The following is a 17,843-nucleotide window of genomic DNA, read 5'->3' on the forward strand; positions in this document are numbered from 1 at the left end:
AGTGTGCCCATCCTCCTGCCAGTTCCATAAAGTACCTGGACCATAATCAGGGTTTTGTCCCTCTGTGCCACTGGTGCAGGCAACCATGAACGTACTTCTTCAGAAAAAATACATTTATATAATTTATGACCAAGGATAATTGTGGTCCATGCATTCAGAATCTCCTTTAAGATGGGCTTTAAATGGTTGTAGTTAGTAGACCATTTTCCATATTGGTGTATATTTGGAAATGAATACATGGTGGTGATCATACTATATTTGGTTCTAAAGCCATGTTTTTTTTTTATCAGGAGAGAATGTTGTGTTTTAGAAGCTGTTCTAGGATTTGTGACTATAGAAGTTTTTTTCTCACTTTTTGCTAGGGAGTCTGTAAGCAATAGGCTGAAAATCTTTAGCAGATTTAGGGGAGGTTACCTTGGGAAATCAGGTTATATTTGCCTGCTTGAATCCTGATGAACAGTTTTTCTAATGACTGACAGACTGAAGATGTGACATATAGGTTTGCAGAGTCTCTCCTTTCCCTTTAAAGTTAGAATTATTCTGCAGTACCTCTGATGGTGATCTGAAAGTTTGTTGAATAGATTTTTAGTTTAATTTAAACGTGTAAGATTTACTGTGAAAAGTTTGTGTTTTATGTATTGTATGTAACCTAGACATCTTTCTTTCTGTTGTACATCTTATTAATTTTGTGATTCCAACAATTTTTTTTATTAAATTTTTCTATGTATTTGTTTCACTGGTATGTGTTCAGGAATGCAGGCAATAACATCATTAAATTCATTGGTAGTTGCTTTAGCAGACATTTTAGCAATTGAGGATACTATCCCAATCTGTTTTAATAAATTTGTCATTTATTCCATCTTAGTTCCCATTAGTAAAGTCAAGGCAGGAAGATTTATTTATTTGTTATATTTTAAAGTGTGTGTGTGTGTGTGTGTGTGTATGTGTGTGTTAGCGGTTTCTTTTCCCAGGGGAAGAAAACACTGTTTTGAGTGTTTGTGCTTTAGTGCATTCACTCATTATGTGTCGACCAAGAGGTGTTCGCTGAAGCACCTCTTCGGTCTTTTAATATAGACCCCTATAAATCTACTGGAGTGGACCACAAAAACTAGATCACTGTTATACAGATGAGAACTAAGTTTTGCCTCATTATATAGAACTCAGTCTCTCTCGTTTTCTTGAAAGATGTATATTCCTTCAAAATAGTTGAACTGTAGTCTGATTCGTTTTTTTTTTTTATTTTGCTATGCTATCCCTGTGTTAATTCAAGTAACTATATAAGTAGCATTTTGTTGACTTTTTTCTAAATCAAGAAAAGCATACTTGTATACATTAATAAAGCTAAAATTTATTTTTGTATGCAACAAGCTCATAAACTCCCTTACTTAAATATACCAATTCCATGGTTGCACTACACTGGAGAAAAAAAGACTTTCACTAAAAAAGCACATGACGGTTTCTCAAAAATAGCTGTGATAATGCTTAAATTTCAACTCTTTCAGTTAAACAGGATTTGTTTGATTAAAGAAAAATGAACAAACTCATAATGACTGAGAACAACCTTTGGCGCAGTATTATCTGCACGCTGTGTTTCAATATTTTTGTAGTAAGTCTTAAACATAGCATATATTTTCTGAGATGGAGGATAAATACTACCAGAGTTAATTGTATGCGACATGGAATTTCTGATAGTCTTTCCTAGTTCTGAAGGGGTGCTCTGTGTTTTTATTTTTTTCTTTTAGGTACTGCGTTGGAATGTGTGGAGATGGAGCTAATGACTGTGGAGCTTTGAAGGCTGCAGATGCTGGCATATCCCTTTCAGAGGCTGAAGCTTCTGTTGCATCTCCATTTACCTCTAAAATGGACAACATTGAATGTGTACCACTGGTCATTCGGTAAGTTTATTCTCTTTGTACCATTCTGTTTTGACTGGAAAAGTGCATATGCATGTTACTTTCTGGTAACTGTAGAAAATATAAACACAAGTTAGTACACCACAAGCTTCTATTGAGATTAGAAACCTAGACTTTACTGTTCTATGATTAGATGTTTAGGATGTTAATGTAGGATATAGTGTGTTGAGTCTTGTAATCCACTAATTCCCTTTTGCTTAGCATATAAAAACCTATATGGAAATCATGATTTTACAATCAAATACACTTTCCCACCCTCAGAACACAATGAATAATTGTTCCATTAGTACAGCTAATGTACTAATAAAATCATTACTTCAAATTATTTAAAAATGAATGAAAATTCTGTCTGGAAACACTGCCTTGCTAATAGGCCATGACTAGCCTAGCCAAGCCTTAATCTTTTACTTTGTGAGGTAAACACTTCATCCTTTGCTTAGAACAACCACTGTCTTTCCATACCTGGTAATCTCTAGTCAGAGCTGGTCATGTGGAGCAGATGTTGCAGTCTTCAGTATGTTTTTCTGCCTTTTTCTGTAAATTATTAATAGAAACTCAGATCAATATGTGGGCAATGTTTATAATGTATATTTCTCACAGTATTGCTTGCTTGTTTTTTTAATTCACATTTTGCATTATAATTTACCTGGCAGGAGAATAGATACCCATCAATAGAGTACAATGCCCTGTTTGGGATGTACCTCACAAGACACTTCCAACAGTTGGAAAGACCACAAAAGTACCTCTCCAAGAGGATTACTGGTCTCAAACATATGTCCTATGCAGCCCGACTGGAAAAACTCCAGCTGTACTCAGTGGCATATCGCTTACTCAGAGGTGATCTCTGCCTGACTTACAAAGCCATGTGCAACTCAGAATTGATGGACATGCTCCACCTAAAGAAATGCAAGTCACTGCGAGCCACTCGCTCTAGTGAGCTAAACCTCACCACAACAATAAATAGAACATGCTGGAGGGATAGATTCCTGTCACAGAGACTCCCCATGCTTTAGAACAAAATTCCTAACTACATTAGGCAGGAGCCCCTCACTGACACTCTTCAAGAGAAACCTTGACGAGTGAATGGGTAACAGAAAATACACCCCTGGGATCCCTTCATTGGCTGTTCTTGACAGAGGCACAGTTAATTAATCAATGGGGCGGCAAAAGCTGACACACTCTGGCTAGGCTTATAAATGCCCTTGGGCAGATAGCCTGGTACCTACCTATGAACCTATGAACATTGGAGAACAGTGATGGGTAAACAGTAAGATGGTGGGAATTCTTGAGTGGGAGGTAGATAGCCATTACTTGATTAACAGTTGTTGATAGAGTGCCTGGAAGGGACATTATATTTGTAAGAGATCAGCAAAATGAATGAAAATTTGGGAGAAATGGTCAGAATGTGGTTATTTTTAGTGTGAGAGGGAAGGCGTGTTGGAGTTCAGGTTTCAGTGATTAACAGCAAATGCTGTCTCTGGCAAGAGACCAGCTAATCAATGGAAAACATCCAAGTGGCAAATAGTCATCTTGTATGTATTCTGGTGGTGGGAGGTGGGGGCAAGACTGTATATGAAAGTAAATGAGCATTAATTTATCACTGCTAAATGGCTGCCAATATGGTTTGCTTGATAGGTGTATACATGTAGCTAAGAACAGCAAGTTGACTTCATTACTGTGCCTATTGTATCTTTTTACTTTAATCACAGTAAAGCAACAGAGATCTACATAGTCAGAAAGTGGCTACTTTTGGGGGGTATGAATGCAGCCTTTGTGTGAAGGCAAAATAATATATTTATTTGATCATTGTTAAATGATTGTATTATGATTGTTGGGGAAGGACAGTGCATAAGTCTGAGAGGAGCAAGTTGAAATACCTTACTGTAACACTCATTTCTTTCACTTTGATCAGAGCTAAATCTTAGAGATCTGATCATTCAGAAAGCACAATGAGGTGCAGTCTGTGTACACAAAGACAATATATTTATCACTTTTACAGGATGTTCAGTATTTCTTGTCATGGAATGGCATTGCATGTGTGCATGACAACAACAAGCTGTGATATTTCTTGTTACTTCTGTTGACCAGGAATGTCCATCTGGCATGTCCAAAATTTGGGGAGTCTTTGGGATAAAAACGTTGCAGACATTAATTGCTAGAACAGTTTACTTTACAAATTGTAACATATACAATTTATACAAACATCACTGTAAGATTATTTGAGAGATTACATTTACCTGAGGAGAGGACATTGCATTCTCTTGAGAGCAATAGGATGGATTATATTACTGTCACTATTATTTCTTTCAGCTAGCCACAAACATCAGAGATGGGTGTAGTCTCCAGGGACAAGGAGGCAGCCTGTAGTAAATGAAAGTGGCTAGCCACTGTGGCCATTTGATCATAGTTCATAGGTAGGTACTAGGCTATCTGCCCAAGGACCTAAGTAAGCCTAGCCAAGAAGGTTCCCTGGCTTACACCATCTAAGAAAGTTAATTTCCTGTGCCCCTGCCGAGCAGAGCCACAGACGTGATCCCCGGGGTGCATTTCCTGTTTCCCATCCACTCCTCAAGATTTTTCTTGGAAGAGTGCTAATGAGGAGCTTTGCTTGACATAGATAGGTAGCTTGTTCCAGAGTATAGGAAGTCTCTGGGACAGGAACTGTCCCTCCAGCATGTCCTGTTTATTGTGGTGACAAGGCTTAGGTCGCTAGAGTGTGTAGCTCAGAGGGATTGGTATTTCTTTAGGTGTAGCATGTCCAACAGCTCTGGGTTTAACATAGCTTTATATGTTAGGCAGAGATCTCCTTGGAGTAGGCGATATGCTACAGAGTAAAGCTGGAGTTTTTTGAGATGGTCAGTGTAGGGCATCTATTTGATGCCAGTAATCCTGTTTGTGAGGTACTTCTGTGGCCTTTCCAGCTGCTGCAGATGTCTTGTGAGGTACATTCCAAAAGGGGCGGTGTACTCTACAATGGGTCTAAGTGCCGAGTAGAGGGGAACAATGACCTCTTTTTTTCCTGGATGAGCACCCTTTTGTGATGAGGTGTGCCACATAGAAAGATTTCCTGACTACTGTGGTGATGTGTTTATCAAAGGAGAGACTACTGTCCACATGGGTCCCAAGGTCTCTTATCACACATTTGGTGTTAAGTAGACTGCCGTGTATGTTGGTAGTTCATGGGTACAGAGTTTTTACCAAAGGGGGGGAATGACAATGCACTTTTTGCACTGAGCATGAGGCCATGTCTCTGGCATAGTTAAACAGTCATTGATATGGCTTGTCAGGGACAGAGTGCATATATTTGAGTTCATGTGGGGTGGGTAGGTATGCATGTGAGGAAACAATCAGAGCTTTTATATGTGGTCTTTTTATATTACTTCATAGTCATAGGAAGCTACTGTTTCAGAAGGAGCATAATCTATAGGGACAGTCTGTTTACTGAATAAACAAAAACTAGCATTTGTGATATTTCTACAGACAAAGTGAAGACATGGCAAAGACCCAGTGTATGTTTTTGCTTTCAGGTTATTTTCTTCTTAGAATATTACAGTCTACTGCTAGTATCTTTAGATTACAGCAAAGAAGCATTTTCCTTTTTATTGTGTAAGTAAATGCATAAAATATATTTTGTGTTTATAACAAAGGAAGAAACTGTTTATTCTTTAGTAAAGTGATGTTTCTAAGATTTAACATGTTTATATAGGGAAAAGATGCTGGGAAGTATGAACTGGCACTCAGAAATTCAGCATGCACTTTTTCCACTACCTCTGCAACTAAAAGCACCACCTAAATGTAGTTTATAAGTTTAGTATCTATATTGTTTAATACTTTAGTAGGAAATATCAGACTTTTTCAGAATTATAGCATTGCAGTGATAACACAAAAATAGGCCTACAGCTGTTAGAATGTGCTAGGCTACCACTCTGCATGAAACTCATTCTCTTTATGCATTTGTATGTCTTCCCTTCAGGGTTGGGGAGTACGTATCTAGAATATATCTATATTGAGTTGTCAGTACATCAAAAGTAAATGTGCATCTCCATGAGAATCTAACATTTCTCATTGTAAACATAACTAAAATTGTTAGTGGTCAATCTCCGCACTGAGCTGCACTTAAACCCTTAAGGTTAGAATAATAGCCTTAGATGTATTTTTTATCTGAGAATCCAGGTACATTTCTTTGAAAGTTTAGTTAGGAACAGCTGACTTCATTGGTTTTTGAGTACTGACACCCTGAAAATGACTGAGGACACCCCAGTTTGATATGTAGAATGGGCACCTGTTAAGAGTTAGTGTGGGAAGGGAGTGTGAAGTGTGCGTCTGGGCAACACTGTCTGTAGTTGAATCCACACTGAATACAAGAAATTACACTGGGATGTCTCTGAGGGGGGGGCACAAAACAATTGATTATGTCACACAGAAGCATGAATGTACATTATACCGACCCATTTCATGCCTAACCCTTTGAGTTATTTAGGCATATGAGATGCAGTACAGAAACCATGGATGACTGCTGCCACTACAAGTTTACATGTCAGTCACCCAAGGGAATGAATTAAGGTTGCCACCTTTCATTGTGGCTAAAACCGGACCAAAGCCACACCCCCTCACAGTATGTAACTACACCAATTTCTGCCCACTTCCAAACCATTTTGTGACATCATCACAATGTCAGCCAATGGGGAACACCCTCTTCTTTCCATTCCTGATGCCTTTTTTTGCCAATTTAGTATGCTTTTCTATAAAAAAACTTAGTAAATCCACTGCTTTAACACACTTTGTTTCTTTTTTGAAACAAAATACAGGAGTTTGTACAGTGTTTTCTGGACTACCAAACTGTCAGTATGATTTCTGGATAATCCGGGGAAAAAAACAGTTGGCAAGCCTAGAATGAATGAGCCATAGAACTTTCATCTCACTGGAATGAAAGGTTCCTTCATAACCAGGAGATGCTTTCTCTCATCAGTAAGGGGACTGGGCCAAAACAGAGGGAAGGAAAAAGTTAATCTAATAACTCTGCAAGAGGGACTACCATATGGCCTTTTTTGCATTGGAATCAAATGCAGGGTTTAACAGGCATTTGACAGTGATAGTGTGAAATGTTGTACTGTACTTTGCTTCCTTTGGAGGGGACGTTTGACTTTTCAGATTGAACAATGTAGCTCATGTCTAGAGTATGTCAGGATTAACATATTGCATAATAAGCACAAAAAAAACCTTTTACCCCAATCTTCCTGTAAGTGGTGGGAGTGTAGCACGCAGGGGGAAATTCAACATTTTGTACATTTAATTCCCTAGGGAAAGATTGGCAGTATTAGATTTATTTTCTACAATTTTTCCATAATATTCTTCTGAAAATTTTAAAAAATATCAGAGGGACTGTCATTTCTTATAAATTCTTACCAAATGCAGTACTTTTCAGGCATTTGTCAGTAAATGTGTGAAATGTTGAATTGTACTCAGGTTACCATTGGAGTGGGTATGTGACTTCTTTCCATGACAGAGACTGTAACCGATGTTCATAATATATCTGTATTGAATTATTGCATAAGATGTAATAATTTGTACGTATTTCTCTAAAACAACAGAAATATACTATGACTTAAGCTTCTTACACTAGGTGAGGGTGCTCTTTGTGCAGTCAAATTTGGCACTAAACTGTATGTAAGGCTAGAAATGCATTCATCTGTACATTTTGTACCTGTGTGTCTTATCATTTTGTCAACATTTTAGTAAGCACTCGCACAGGGAGAACCGACAAATATCCTTTCGTACATAAATGCTGAGTCCTATTATTTTATAGACATGTGACAGTTTCAATGTCTGTCAAACTTGCTGTTCCTCTCATCTTTCCACGTCTGTGCCTTTTATGTAGAGTTCTCATAGAATTACATTTACTGACTTGTGAGCCACATTATTATCTCATATAAGTATATATTACAGTCTTCATATTTATTGGCTTGTAGATATATTCTATTTCTATGTAATTAATGTGAACTACTCTGTTATTGCTGTAAATTGCTGTTTTTTTGTGAAATGTTTTGTATTTCACCTGGGATGAGCCGTGAAATTAGTAAACATTAATCTGTGCTTGACTTCCAAGATGGCTGCACACTGGGTAACAGTTTAATTTCACCTCTCCCAGTTTAAAACAGAAACTCAAAAGAGAGAGCCAGTAAACTTATATTTTTGGGTGAATTTCAGCAACTAGCTAGTAAGTGCACTGCCTAGATGCTAGCAAAAAAGAAATTCAGAGAACCTGAAAGAAAAGCAGTTGCAAAAGGTGAGGAAAATGTTGACTGGGAAGAATTCTGCAGCTGTTCAGCAAAAAAAAAAAAACGTGCAAACTCCAGCTTTGGTGTAAGACATGACTTCCAGTAACCCAGAGAAAGAAATAAGTCAAATGTACTCAGAACTGATTAAAGTAAACAAAACACTCATGGAGTACATCAACTCAAATAAAAGGCTGGAAACCTGGAATAAGCTTTAAACAGACATTCAGATGAAGTGATAAATCTGCAGAAATCAGACGCTGAAATGAAGAAAAGGTTGTCTGAATATGAGACTGCTCAAGAAGAAATGTTTAAAAAGATAACAGAATTAGAGGACAGAGTGCTTAGGGAAAACCTGACATTTTCTGCTGTACCAGAGAATCTAGAAGAAACAGACAATGTAAATTTTATGAAAGTACAAATAGGCAACTGGTCTGGTATTCCACAGCAGGAGTTGATTGAAAGGGCACGTCATGTATATGCTCCAAACTTGGCCATTAGAAAGCAACCTAGACTGTTAATAGTAAAGATTCAATCCTACCAGCATAAAGAGTCGATTCTGACAAAACTGTGGCAGAAGGACAAAGTACTAAAAGTGGGAGACAGTAGAGTGTTTGTGGAAAATGAGTATTCACTGCACACCAGACACAAGAGGAGTACATTTATTCCAGTAATCGGTGAATGTCGAGAAGCAGGCATGAGATTCAAACTACTGTACCTAGATATCTTAACAATATTCTTTCCTGGAGTGACAAAATAATTTTTAGATACAGAGCATACTAAGGAGGAAATACAAAAGTTTGTCCAACAAAAAGTGAGCTGTGAAAGAGAAGGAGATTATGCTGCTTGTTCTTCTGGTAGTAAAGACCACAGAGTGTGTGTCAGTGAAATATTTTTCCAGTGTTTCAATAGAAAATGCTTCAAAGGCAGAAAAAACAGTGTTTCAATAGAAAATGCTTCAAAGGCAGAAAAAACACAAGAGTTGACTAGAAGAGCAGAGAGTATGTTGGAAAGGAAGCAGAGACTGGATTTGGGAGATGGAGATAAACAAGAATAAAACCAGCAACTCAAAAAATTGACAAATTTGGGTTTACAGAGCATTAATTATATTTGTGAAATGAGTAAGCCGAGGTGGTGCAGCGGTAGCGATGTTCTTCGTCTTCCCTTGCTGCAGTCCTGACGTGCAGGTTGGCGAGATTTTTCCGGAAAACGGAGTTTCAGACCGAGTACAGAGTTGCCTCAGTATATTACGGATGTCAGAAAAGTGAATAACTGTATTTTTGTGGGAAGCAGATACGCATAGGGATTATCATACATTGTGTATACCTTGTTTAGGGCCTGAGCACGCGTTGTTGGTTGCCTTGTGCTAGATTTATTAAGAGGAGGCTTGATTGTGCTAGGTTAGTGTTTGGGAAGCAATTATACTATGCGGATGCTCCGACGCCTGCTTCATCTAAGAAGGACAAAACAGTGAAGTCTAGGGTGAGGAACCGGCCGTTCGCCTTAGAAGGCTCAGGGAGCCAGAGGTTTTGCCAGGAGTCTCTGTGGAGTCTCAGGCAGATACTTTACTGTTACAGGATGTGCCCTCTCAGGAAGTAGGCCAGGCTGAGGGGGCTTCTCAGGTAACTGTTCTTCCCTCTCTTCCCAAGGTAGTTAGGGCCTCTCCTTCTGTTTCTAAAGCTTCTTTTAGAGGAAGACCAAGTTCAGCTTCTGTAGGGGCTTCTCCTAGCATCTCTGTGCCTAAGAAACATATGCTTAAAATGGCTGAAGATTTGATTACTCTGATTAGAGGTTCTATGCCCCCACCTGATAAGAGGCCTAGGGTGGAACAGGAGTTTGATAGTTTTGAACAGTGTTCACAGGCTTCAGAGTCTTCTGTGGAAGACTTGAGTTTCCTGCTTATTCTGATTCTGATGTGGATGATTCCACTCCTTCAGCTTCTCCTCCTGAGGATTTTTCATTTTCAGAGACTCTTCACTCCATGAGGGAGCACTTTAAAGGCTTAGGATCTTGATTCTTTGTTTTGCCTCAGCATAGGCCCTTAGCTATTCCTCCTGTGTTGAATGTGGTGGAGGATGTTTTGCAGAGGCTTCTCTGAACCCTGATTCCTTGCCTCCTGCTCCTGTTAAGCCTGATAGGTATTATAGGGTGCGCTCATAAGTATTTGTTTAAGAGTCCACCCAGAAACTGTTTCTCAGGGGCTAAAGGTGTTAAAGCTTCTGTTGGTAAGAAAGTATATACTTCTTCCACTCTAGCCATGAGAATTGTCAATTTCATATGCTGAAATATCAGAATTATCTCCTTTCACAATTGAAATCTAAGGTGGATGCTTTGGCGGAAGGTATTGAGTGTAAAGAATTGCTGGATTTGGTTCATGTGTCTGAACAAGTGGGTAAGCATTCTTTGCAGTGTGGTTTTGATGCTGTTCAGGCCTCCCCGAGGGTGGCTGCTACTAGTTCTGTTCTTCGCAGACATGCATGGTTGAAGGATCAGAATTTAGCTGAGCATGTTAAGACTAGGATTTTGGATGCTCCTTTACAGTCTGATGTGTTGTTTGGACCGCCTGTGGAAGCAGTTTTAAAGAAAATGGAGGATAAAGCTAAGTCTATGCAGACTGTTAAAGATTTTTGCAGGTGCAGCCTCCAAAGTTTAGTAGAAATTGGCCTGCTAAGGGGTGGACATATCCTGCTTATGGTTCCCAGTCTAGGGGTAGATCTAGACGTAGGGGCAGGACTCAAGGTTCATTTAGGCCTAGATCAGACAGTTCACCTGCTCAGACTTCTGGTGAGGGCAGAACCAATGACCTGCCTTTTCAGCTGCCAGTGGACTCGCCTGGCAGCTCCTTTGGGAGGAAGATTGTCTCTTTTCAAAGAAAATTGGGATTTAATCACTCAAGACAGATGGGTGCTGGATATCATTCATCACGGGTACAGATTTTATTTCCACACAATGCCCCCTTTCAAAGGCATGCCAGATGTTCCTCCTCCACAAAGAAAAGAGGCTCTCAAGCAAGTTTCTCAGTTACTTCAGATAGGGGCTATTCAGCCAGTCCCTGTGTCAGAAAGGATTTTATTCTCGCCTGTTCCTAGTACCAAAGAAGGGGAACACGTGGAGACCAATTTTGGATTTGTCTATCCTCAACACTTATCTGGACATTCCCAAGTTCAAGATGTTGACGTTACAGCAACTGTTACCTCTGCTGGGCAAGGATCACTGGATGGTAACTTTGGATCTCAAGGAAGCTTACCTTCATGTGCCCATAAGGCTAAGTTGCAGAAAGTATCTGCGGTTAACTGGAGATTTTCATTATCAGTTCTCTGCATTGCCCTTTGGCTTATCTACAGAGTATTCACAAAGGTTCTGGCTCCAGTGATAGCTTACTTCAGGCTTCAAGGCATTCAAATTTATCCTTACTTGGACGACTGCCTGATTCTGGCTCAAGAAAAGAACACCTTCTACAGCATCTGGAATATGTCATAGCAGTGCTAAGATGCCTAGGGTATTCTGTGCGAAATAAAGTCCAGTCTAGTACCCTCTCAAGACATGTGCTTTCTGGGTGTGAGACTGAATACAGCAGCCCAGATGGCCTTTTAACCCCGGACAAACAAAAGAGTCTGTCATTTTACTTCCATCAACTATCTCATCAGTCTGCTGACTGCAAGGACAGTCCTTCAAGCATTAGGGTTCATGGCATCTTGTATTCTGGTGCTTCCCAATGCCAAACTGCATATGAGGAAGCTGCAATGGTATCTCAAAATGTATGGACACAGCACTGCCAAGATTTGGACACTGTCATTCAAATAATACCTTGCCTTCAAAAGGAATTCTTGTGGTGGGCTCAGGAATGTCACCTAAACAAGGGACTCTCTGTGACCCGGCCAGAGGCGAGTCAGATTTTAACGACAGATGCCTCGGACACTGCTTGGGGAGCTCATCTAAATGGAAAGTGGATACAAGACAAGTGGCCTGCCAGACTACAGCATCTACATATCAACATGAAGGAGATGTTAGCAGTCCAGTTTGCATTGATGGCGTTCAAGGAGTTACTTCTTCCAGGGCAGGTGTTGATTCTGACAGACAACACAACTGTCATGTGGTACATCAACACACATTCTTATCCTCTATGCAGGCAAGCAATGATTTTATGGAGCCTGACTGCGTTAAGCCTGCAACTGACTCTTCAGGCAAGGTTTCTGCCAGGAGCACAGAACTCCCTAGCAGATGTATTAAGCAGACAAATCATGGATAGTGGAAACTGGATCTTCATGTATTTCAGAAATTGACAGTGTCATGGGGAACTCCAGACATAGATCTGTTCGCTTCTCCACTAAACCACCAGCTGCCAAAGTATTGCACAAAGGGGTTTCATCACACAGCTTGGAAAGTGGATGCTCTGTCTTTCAGTTGGAAAAACCTTCATGTCTATGCTTTTCCACCTCTACCTCTTCTTCCAAAGGTATTACTAAAGGTCAGACAGGACAGGCCAAGGATGATTTTGATAGCTCCAGATTGGCCTCGGCAACACTGGTACCCACTTCTAAGGAGTCTTGTAAAGAAGCCCATGGCCTTTACCTCTGATTCCTCATCTGTTATCTCAGAAGTCATCTGCTCAATGTCAAGCTTCAATCTCTCCATCTCACAGCTTGGCATATTCTGGGTTGAAACATGGAAGGTCTCAGCTTCCTCAACAAGTTTTAAATGTGATTATGGAAGCTAGAAGGCCTAGTACTAGGAAGAAAAATGGAAGAGATTTTTATTTTGGTGTACAGCAAAAGATTTGGAGATTCAGAGCCTAATTTGAGTGTGGCTCTTCAATATCTTACTGAGTTATTGGACAAAGGTTTGTCTTTCTCTTCCATAAAGATTCATGCTGCAGCAATTTCAGCTCACTATGATTGTGACCCACCTATCCTTTGTTCAAGCAGTTTCTTAGAGGGCAAAGAATATAAGACCCAGCTCCTACTCCTGCTTGGGATCTCAATTTTGTGTTGGAAAACTTACTCTACAACCTTTTGAGCCTGCAGCTACTGCTGAATTGAAATATTTGTCATGGAAGACTGCTTTTCTGTTGGCTATTACTTCTGCAAGAAGGGTGTCTGAGTTGCAGGCCCTTATGGCAGTAGAGCCTTTTGATTTTCCATAAGGACAGGGTATCATTACGTACTAATCCTTCCTTTATGCCTAAGGTGGTTTCTAGTGTGGCTTTAAACCAAACTATTCATTTGCCTGCAGATCCTCAAAATAAAGGGGAAAAGATTTTGCACACTTTAGATGTACACAGGCAATTGCGTTATTATTTGAGCAGGACTAAAGATTTTAGGCAGTCTCAACAGTTGCTTTTAAGTTCACAGGGCAAACCTGTGTCAAAACAAACTATTTCTAGGTGGATTGGCTTTTTTGCATTTTGTTATTCCCATCATGGCAAAGAGGTTCCAGCTGGGATTAGGCCTCATTCCACTAGGGCTACTGCCACTTCAACAGCATTTCTAAGGGGGTGGCAACTAAGGATATTCTGGAAGCAGCTACTTGGAGTTCAGTGCATACTTTTTCTAGGCATTATCACCTGCCTATATACTCTAAGTCTAGAGCTGGTTTGCCACAGCTGTTTTACAAGGCATGTTGTCAGCTCCTGCTACTTTATAATTTGCCAGCCTCCCTTACCTCTGCTTTGGGATTCTACCCAATAGTCAGGACTGCAGCAAAGAACATAGTACAGTTTTGTACCTACCATAAATGTAGATGTTTCCTTCCCTCTGTGTTTCAGGGTGGTTGTGTAGGTGCCTTTACATGCTTATATTTTTGTATATATATTACTGTATATATTGTGCATGTTTATTGGTGCAGGTTGTTGGGACTTGTCTTTTGGTCTTCTGTCATCTGGGGCAAGAAAAGACTGAGGAAATGACGGTCATCATGACCGCTCTGGTATTCGCCGACTGGGACGCGGACTATACCCAATAGTCAGGACTGCAGCAAGGGAATCCTCGAACATCTACATTTATGGTAGGTACAAAACTGTACTTTGTCTCCTCACAGCAAAAGGTACTCCCGTTCGATTCTCAGCTGGAGCGCCTTCTGTGTGGAGTCTGCATGTCCTCCCCACGGTCAAGTGGCATTCGAAAGGCATGCGTGAATGGGCGTGCCTTCATTGAAGGTTGGGCATCGGGCTGGCAACTCGGCACTGTCAAAATCTTCTGCCAATCATTAGCGGACCAGAGTTCCGCTGTGGCGATCCCTAACCGGGAAAAGACAAGAAGAATAATTATATTTGTGAAGTATGACAGAACAAGAAAACCTGGAAATATTGTCCTTTTTAAACTTTGTTAAATTTGTAGGGGACTCTAAAGCATACACCCTACTTCATGCCATTAATGTTTGGAGAAACACTTGTGAGAAGGGAAGAGGAAGAAAAGAGTTAACTGTAAGGAAAGCAAAATGTTATTCTTAACAGTAATATCTTTATAGTCCATGATATAATCTGTATGCTGTAAAGAAAATTTTCTCAGTTATTTTCAAGTGTAATGAGGATACTAAAGTAAGCAATTGCCACTGTTTTTTTTCTATTCTTTTTCTCCTAGTTCAGTTTTAAGAAATGTTGGCACTGCAGTGTAAACAAAAGAAGAAAGAGTATGATACAAGAAAAATTTTGATGTGCTTTTTTTCTCATTCTTGAATTAGGTGATTAAGACCCTTGGCTTGATCTAGTAAGTTTTAAGAAAAAGCAAAAAAATAAAGAACATTGAATATATTAAAGCCTTTCTCTAGCAAATAAATGCTTGTAGAAGCAAGTCTGTATCTGGTTCTCATATTTCTAAAAAAAGAACATTGAATATAATAAAGCTTTTCTCTAGCAAATAAATGCTTGTAGAAGCAACTCTGTATCTGGTTCTCATGTTTCCATGGAAACAATCTGATAAAGAGCAAGAAAACAGAATATTACTTTCTTTCAGTGACTGAGAGATAATGTTTTCTGAAAGCATTCAAGCGTTTTTCCTATTCTGGGAGTGCAATAAAGCTTAAACAAAACCAGACAGTACTTAGCACAGGCCCTACCATGTGTCTTGGCATGGATAACCTTCCTTTTAGGTTAACCCAAGTTTGAGTGTGGCTGTCAGTTTGGGACAGTTGCTCCTGTTAGGAGGGTAAAACTTCAGTATTTCAAAATGTACAAAGTCTTGTGTGTTAGTATTAAGTTGGTAGGTTTTAGAGATATAGTGAGGATGCATTTGTTTTTTTTTTTTGTTTGCGGGCTTCCAGTAAAACAAAATGTTGTAAGATGTGATATAGGCTCAAATTGGTATGACAAACAACTGCATAAAAGATCAATCTGCCAAACAGTGTGTGCATATAACACAATATCTGGGACTAGGTACTTAAGAAAGCTGTTATAAATAAAAGGTGGGAATAGTAACTTTTTTAATATAAAGATGCTTTATTAAATGGTAATGGTCTCACAAATATATACAAAAAAGAAGAGAGTAGTGAACTATATTAAAATGTAGACTGCAAATAGCTGTGTTACAGGAGACACATTTAGAAAGCACTGAACATGTGGATTTGATAAAGAAAGGTTTTCAGGATGGTTATTCAGTGGAGTACCTAGGACAAAGAAAAGAGGAGCATTTATGTTAATTGCAAGAGGATCTCCAAAAGTGATAGAAGAGGATAAAAATATGATAATGGTAGATTTGGCAAATTAGGCAAGGGAGGAGGGTTATACTGGCATATATTTATATTCCACCTAATACTGGTATAAGAAAATTCTAGGAGAAATCTGTTTTCAGCAGAGAATATTACTTATAGGTGGGGACTTGAATTTAATTTGCAGCTGTGAAGAAGTGTCTGGGAGGCCCAGAAGGGAAAATATAACAAAGAACTGTAGATTATTGAAGACATTTATTAAAATATTTGGCATGAAAGATATTGATTCAGTAGTAGGAGTTTAGAGTCAGTTTACATATTCCCCAAAATACAAAGAACTTAAATTTTACAGAAACATACATTTAATTGAAAGTTTTGGTATGCATCCAATAACTGTTTCAGATCATTTGCCAATAGAAACTAAAAATGTAGGGTAATGAAATAAAAATGGGACACTGGCCCTTTCCCACTATCTATTGAAAAAAGAGGAATTTTAAGGAATGGGTAGTGGAAATAATTCAGGAGTTATAAGAGAAGATAGAAAATTCTTCAGAAAATATAGCTAGGGAATAGGATAAAATTAAAATGGAGTTTAAAAATATGTTGGAAATAAGAGAGCGAGAGATGATTACAAAGTAACAAGAATTATTTAGAGGGCTAACAAATTTTGAAGCATTACAGAATAGGGGGAATCTCGCAGAACAAGAGGAGGAGCAATTGCAAAATGCTAAGCATAAAATAAAGGGTTACCTTGAATAATATGCATGAGTTTAGGAGGACTGCTGTTAACTGTTTTTTAATAACAACACCAGAGCACAAAAAGTTTTAGTGCAATATCTCAAGCAACAGAAAGTAAAAAGGGCTGTCACCAGGCTTAGGGAGCCTATAACAAGGAATATAACAAGAGATCCTCTAGAGGTACCAGAAATATTTCGGAATTTTTATGAAAATCTGTATAAAGCAGAGAAATGTAGAAATTAAGAAAATGTACAAATGGAAAGGTTTATGGAAGAATTAAGTATGCCAAGGATAGAGGTATTTGAGGCTCAATTACTAACAGTTACTATACAAGGAGATTAGATAAAAATGATTATGTATAACCAATCCATATGAAAGTCCCCAGAGTGGAAGTTTATAAGCTAGGAGGGAAAAAACTGATAAAGATCTAGAAGGTTTTGTTTAACAGTATTTTAAGAGGAGAAGAAACACCGACATCCTGGAAGAAAAGGATGGTGGAAAGACCCATGAGATCCAGCTTAATTTCATATAGACCCATTTCAGTCCTAAACCATGCTTATAAAGTATTTGTCTATAATGGCTAAAAGAATGGCAAAGGTGATGCCAAAATTGTTTTTGTGGAAGGGAGGCAAACATTTCACATTAACAGAACATTAGTGATCCTATGTGATAATTTAATATATTTTTTAAGAATCTGTGTTCTACCTGGTAAACAAATATACCTAAATGCATACACAGACAAATAAATGTGGCAGGTGTATTTTACTGTTTTTCTATTAGATGTGAGTGAGTGAATTTGGTGCAAAGTGGGGAATACAGCAAATTCTGAGAATATATATTGGGTGCGCAAAGTGGGGAATACAGCAAATTCTCAGAATGTTTGTTGGGTAGCTAGTGCAGGAAAAGTAAAAGCAATGTGCATATTATTTGTGTGGATCACCATTGCATTTGTTTTCATAATGCATCTAAATTTAGTTGTAGGGAATGTGTGTCTGACTGGCTAGACTTACAAAGCACTGTAAATGTCATGGCTTAACATAGTTTGGCTCTAATGCCCGGATGGAAGACAGTCCCACATAAAAAGTGCAGTCAGTCTGCTGAGCTTCATTGACAGAATTTACAGTCACTCAGTATGGGTTTGGCCCCAGAGATCCAGTTTGCAAAGACCTCTGATAACTAAATGCCATATTGGGGAGGTCTTTGATAACTCCTTTCAGTTCTTTTTGCTACTGAATTATTCCTGGAGAAACTTTTTTTGATTCCCATGGACTGCTTT

General features: G+C 38.9%; 1 protein-coding gene across 3 annotated transcripts in view; it reads left to right on the forward strand.

The window, feature by feature from the left end:
• Nucleotides 1-17,843, forward strand: part of ATP13A2 (ATPase cation transporting 13A2) — a 2,158,003-nt gene that overhangs the window by 1,832,050 nt on the left and 308,110 nt on the right. For all 3 annotated transcript variants that reach the window (XM_044061825.1, XM_044061827.1, XM_044061826.1), the window contains exon 24: nucleotides 1,743-1,895. In XM_044061825.1, the coding sequence (XP_043917760.1) occupies nucleotides 1,743-1,895 (153 nt within the window). The remainder of the gene's footprint in view (nucleotides 1-1,742; nucleotides 1,896-17,843) is intronic.

Source organism: Protopterus annectens, chromosome 2.part0 (assembly GCF_019279795.1).
Source record: "Protopterus annectens isolate FY-2018-M chromosome 2.part0, PAN1.0, whole genome shotgun sequence".
Taxonomy (NCBI): Eukaryota; Metazoa; Chordata; order Ceratodontiformes; family Protopteridae; genus Protopterus; species Protopterus annectens.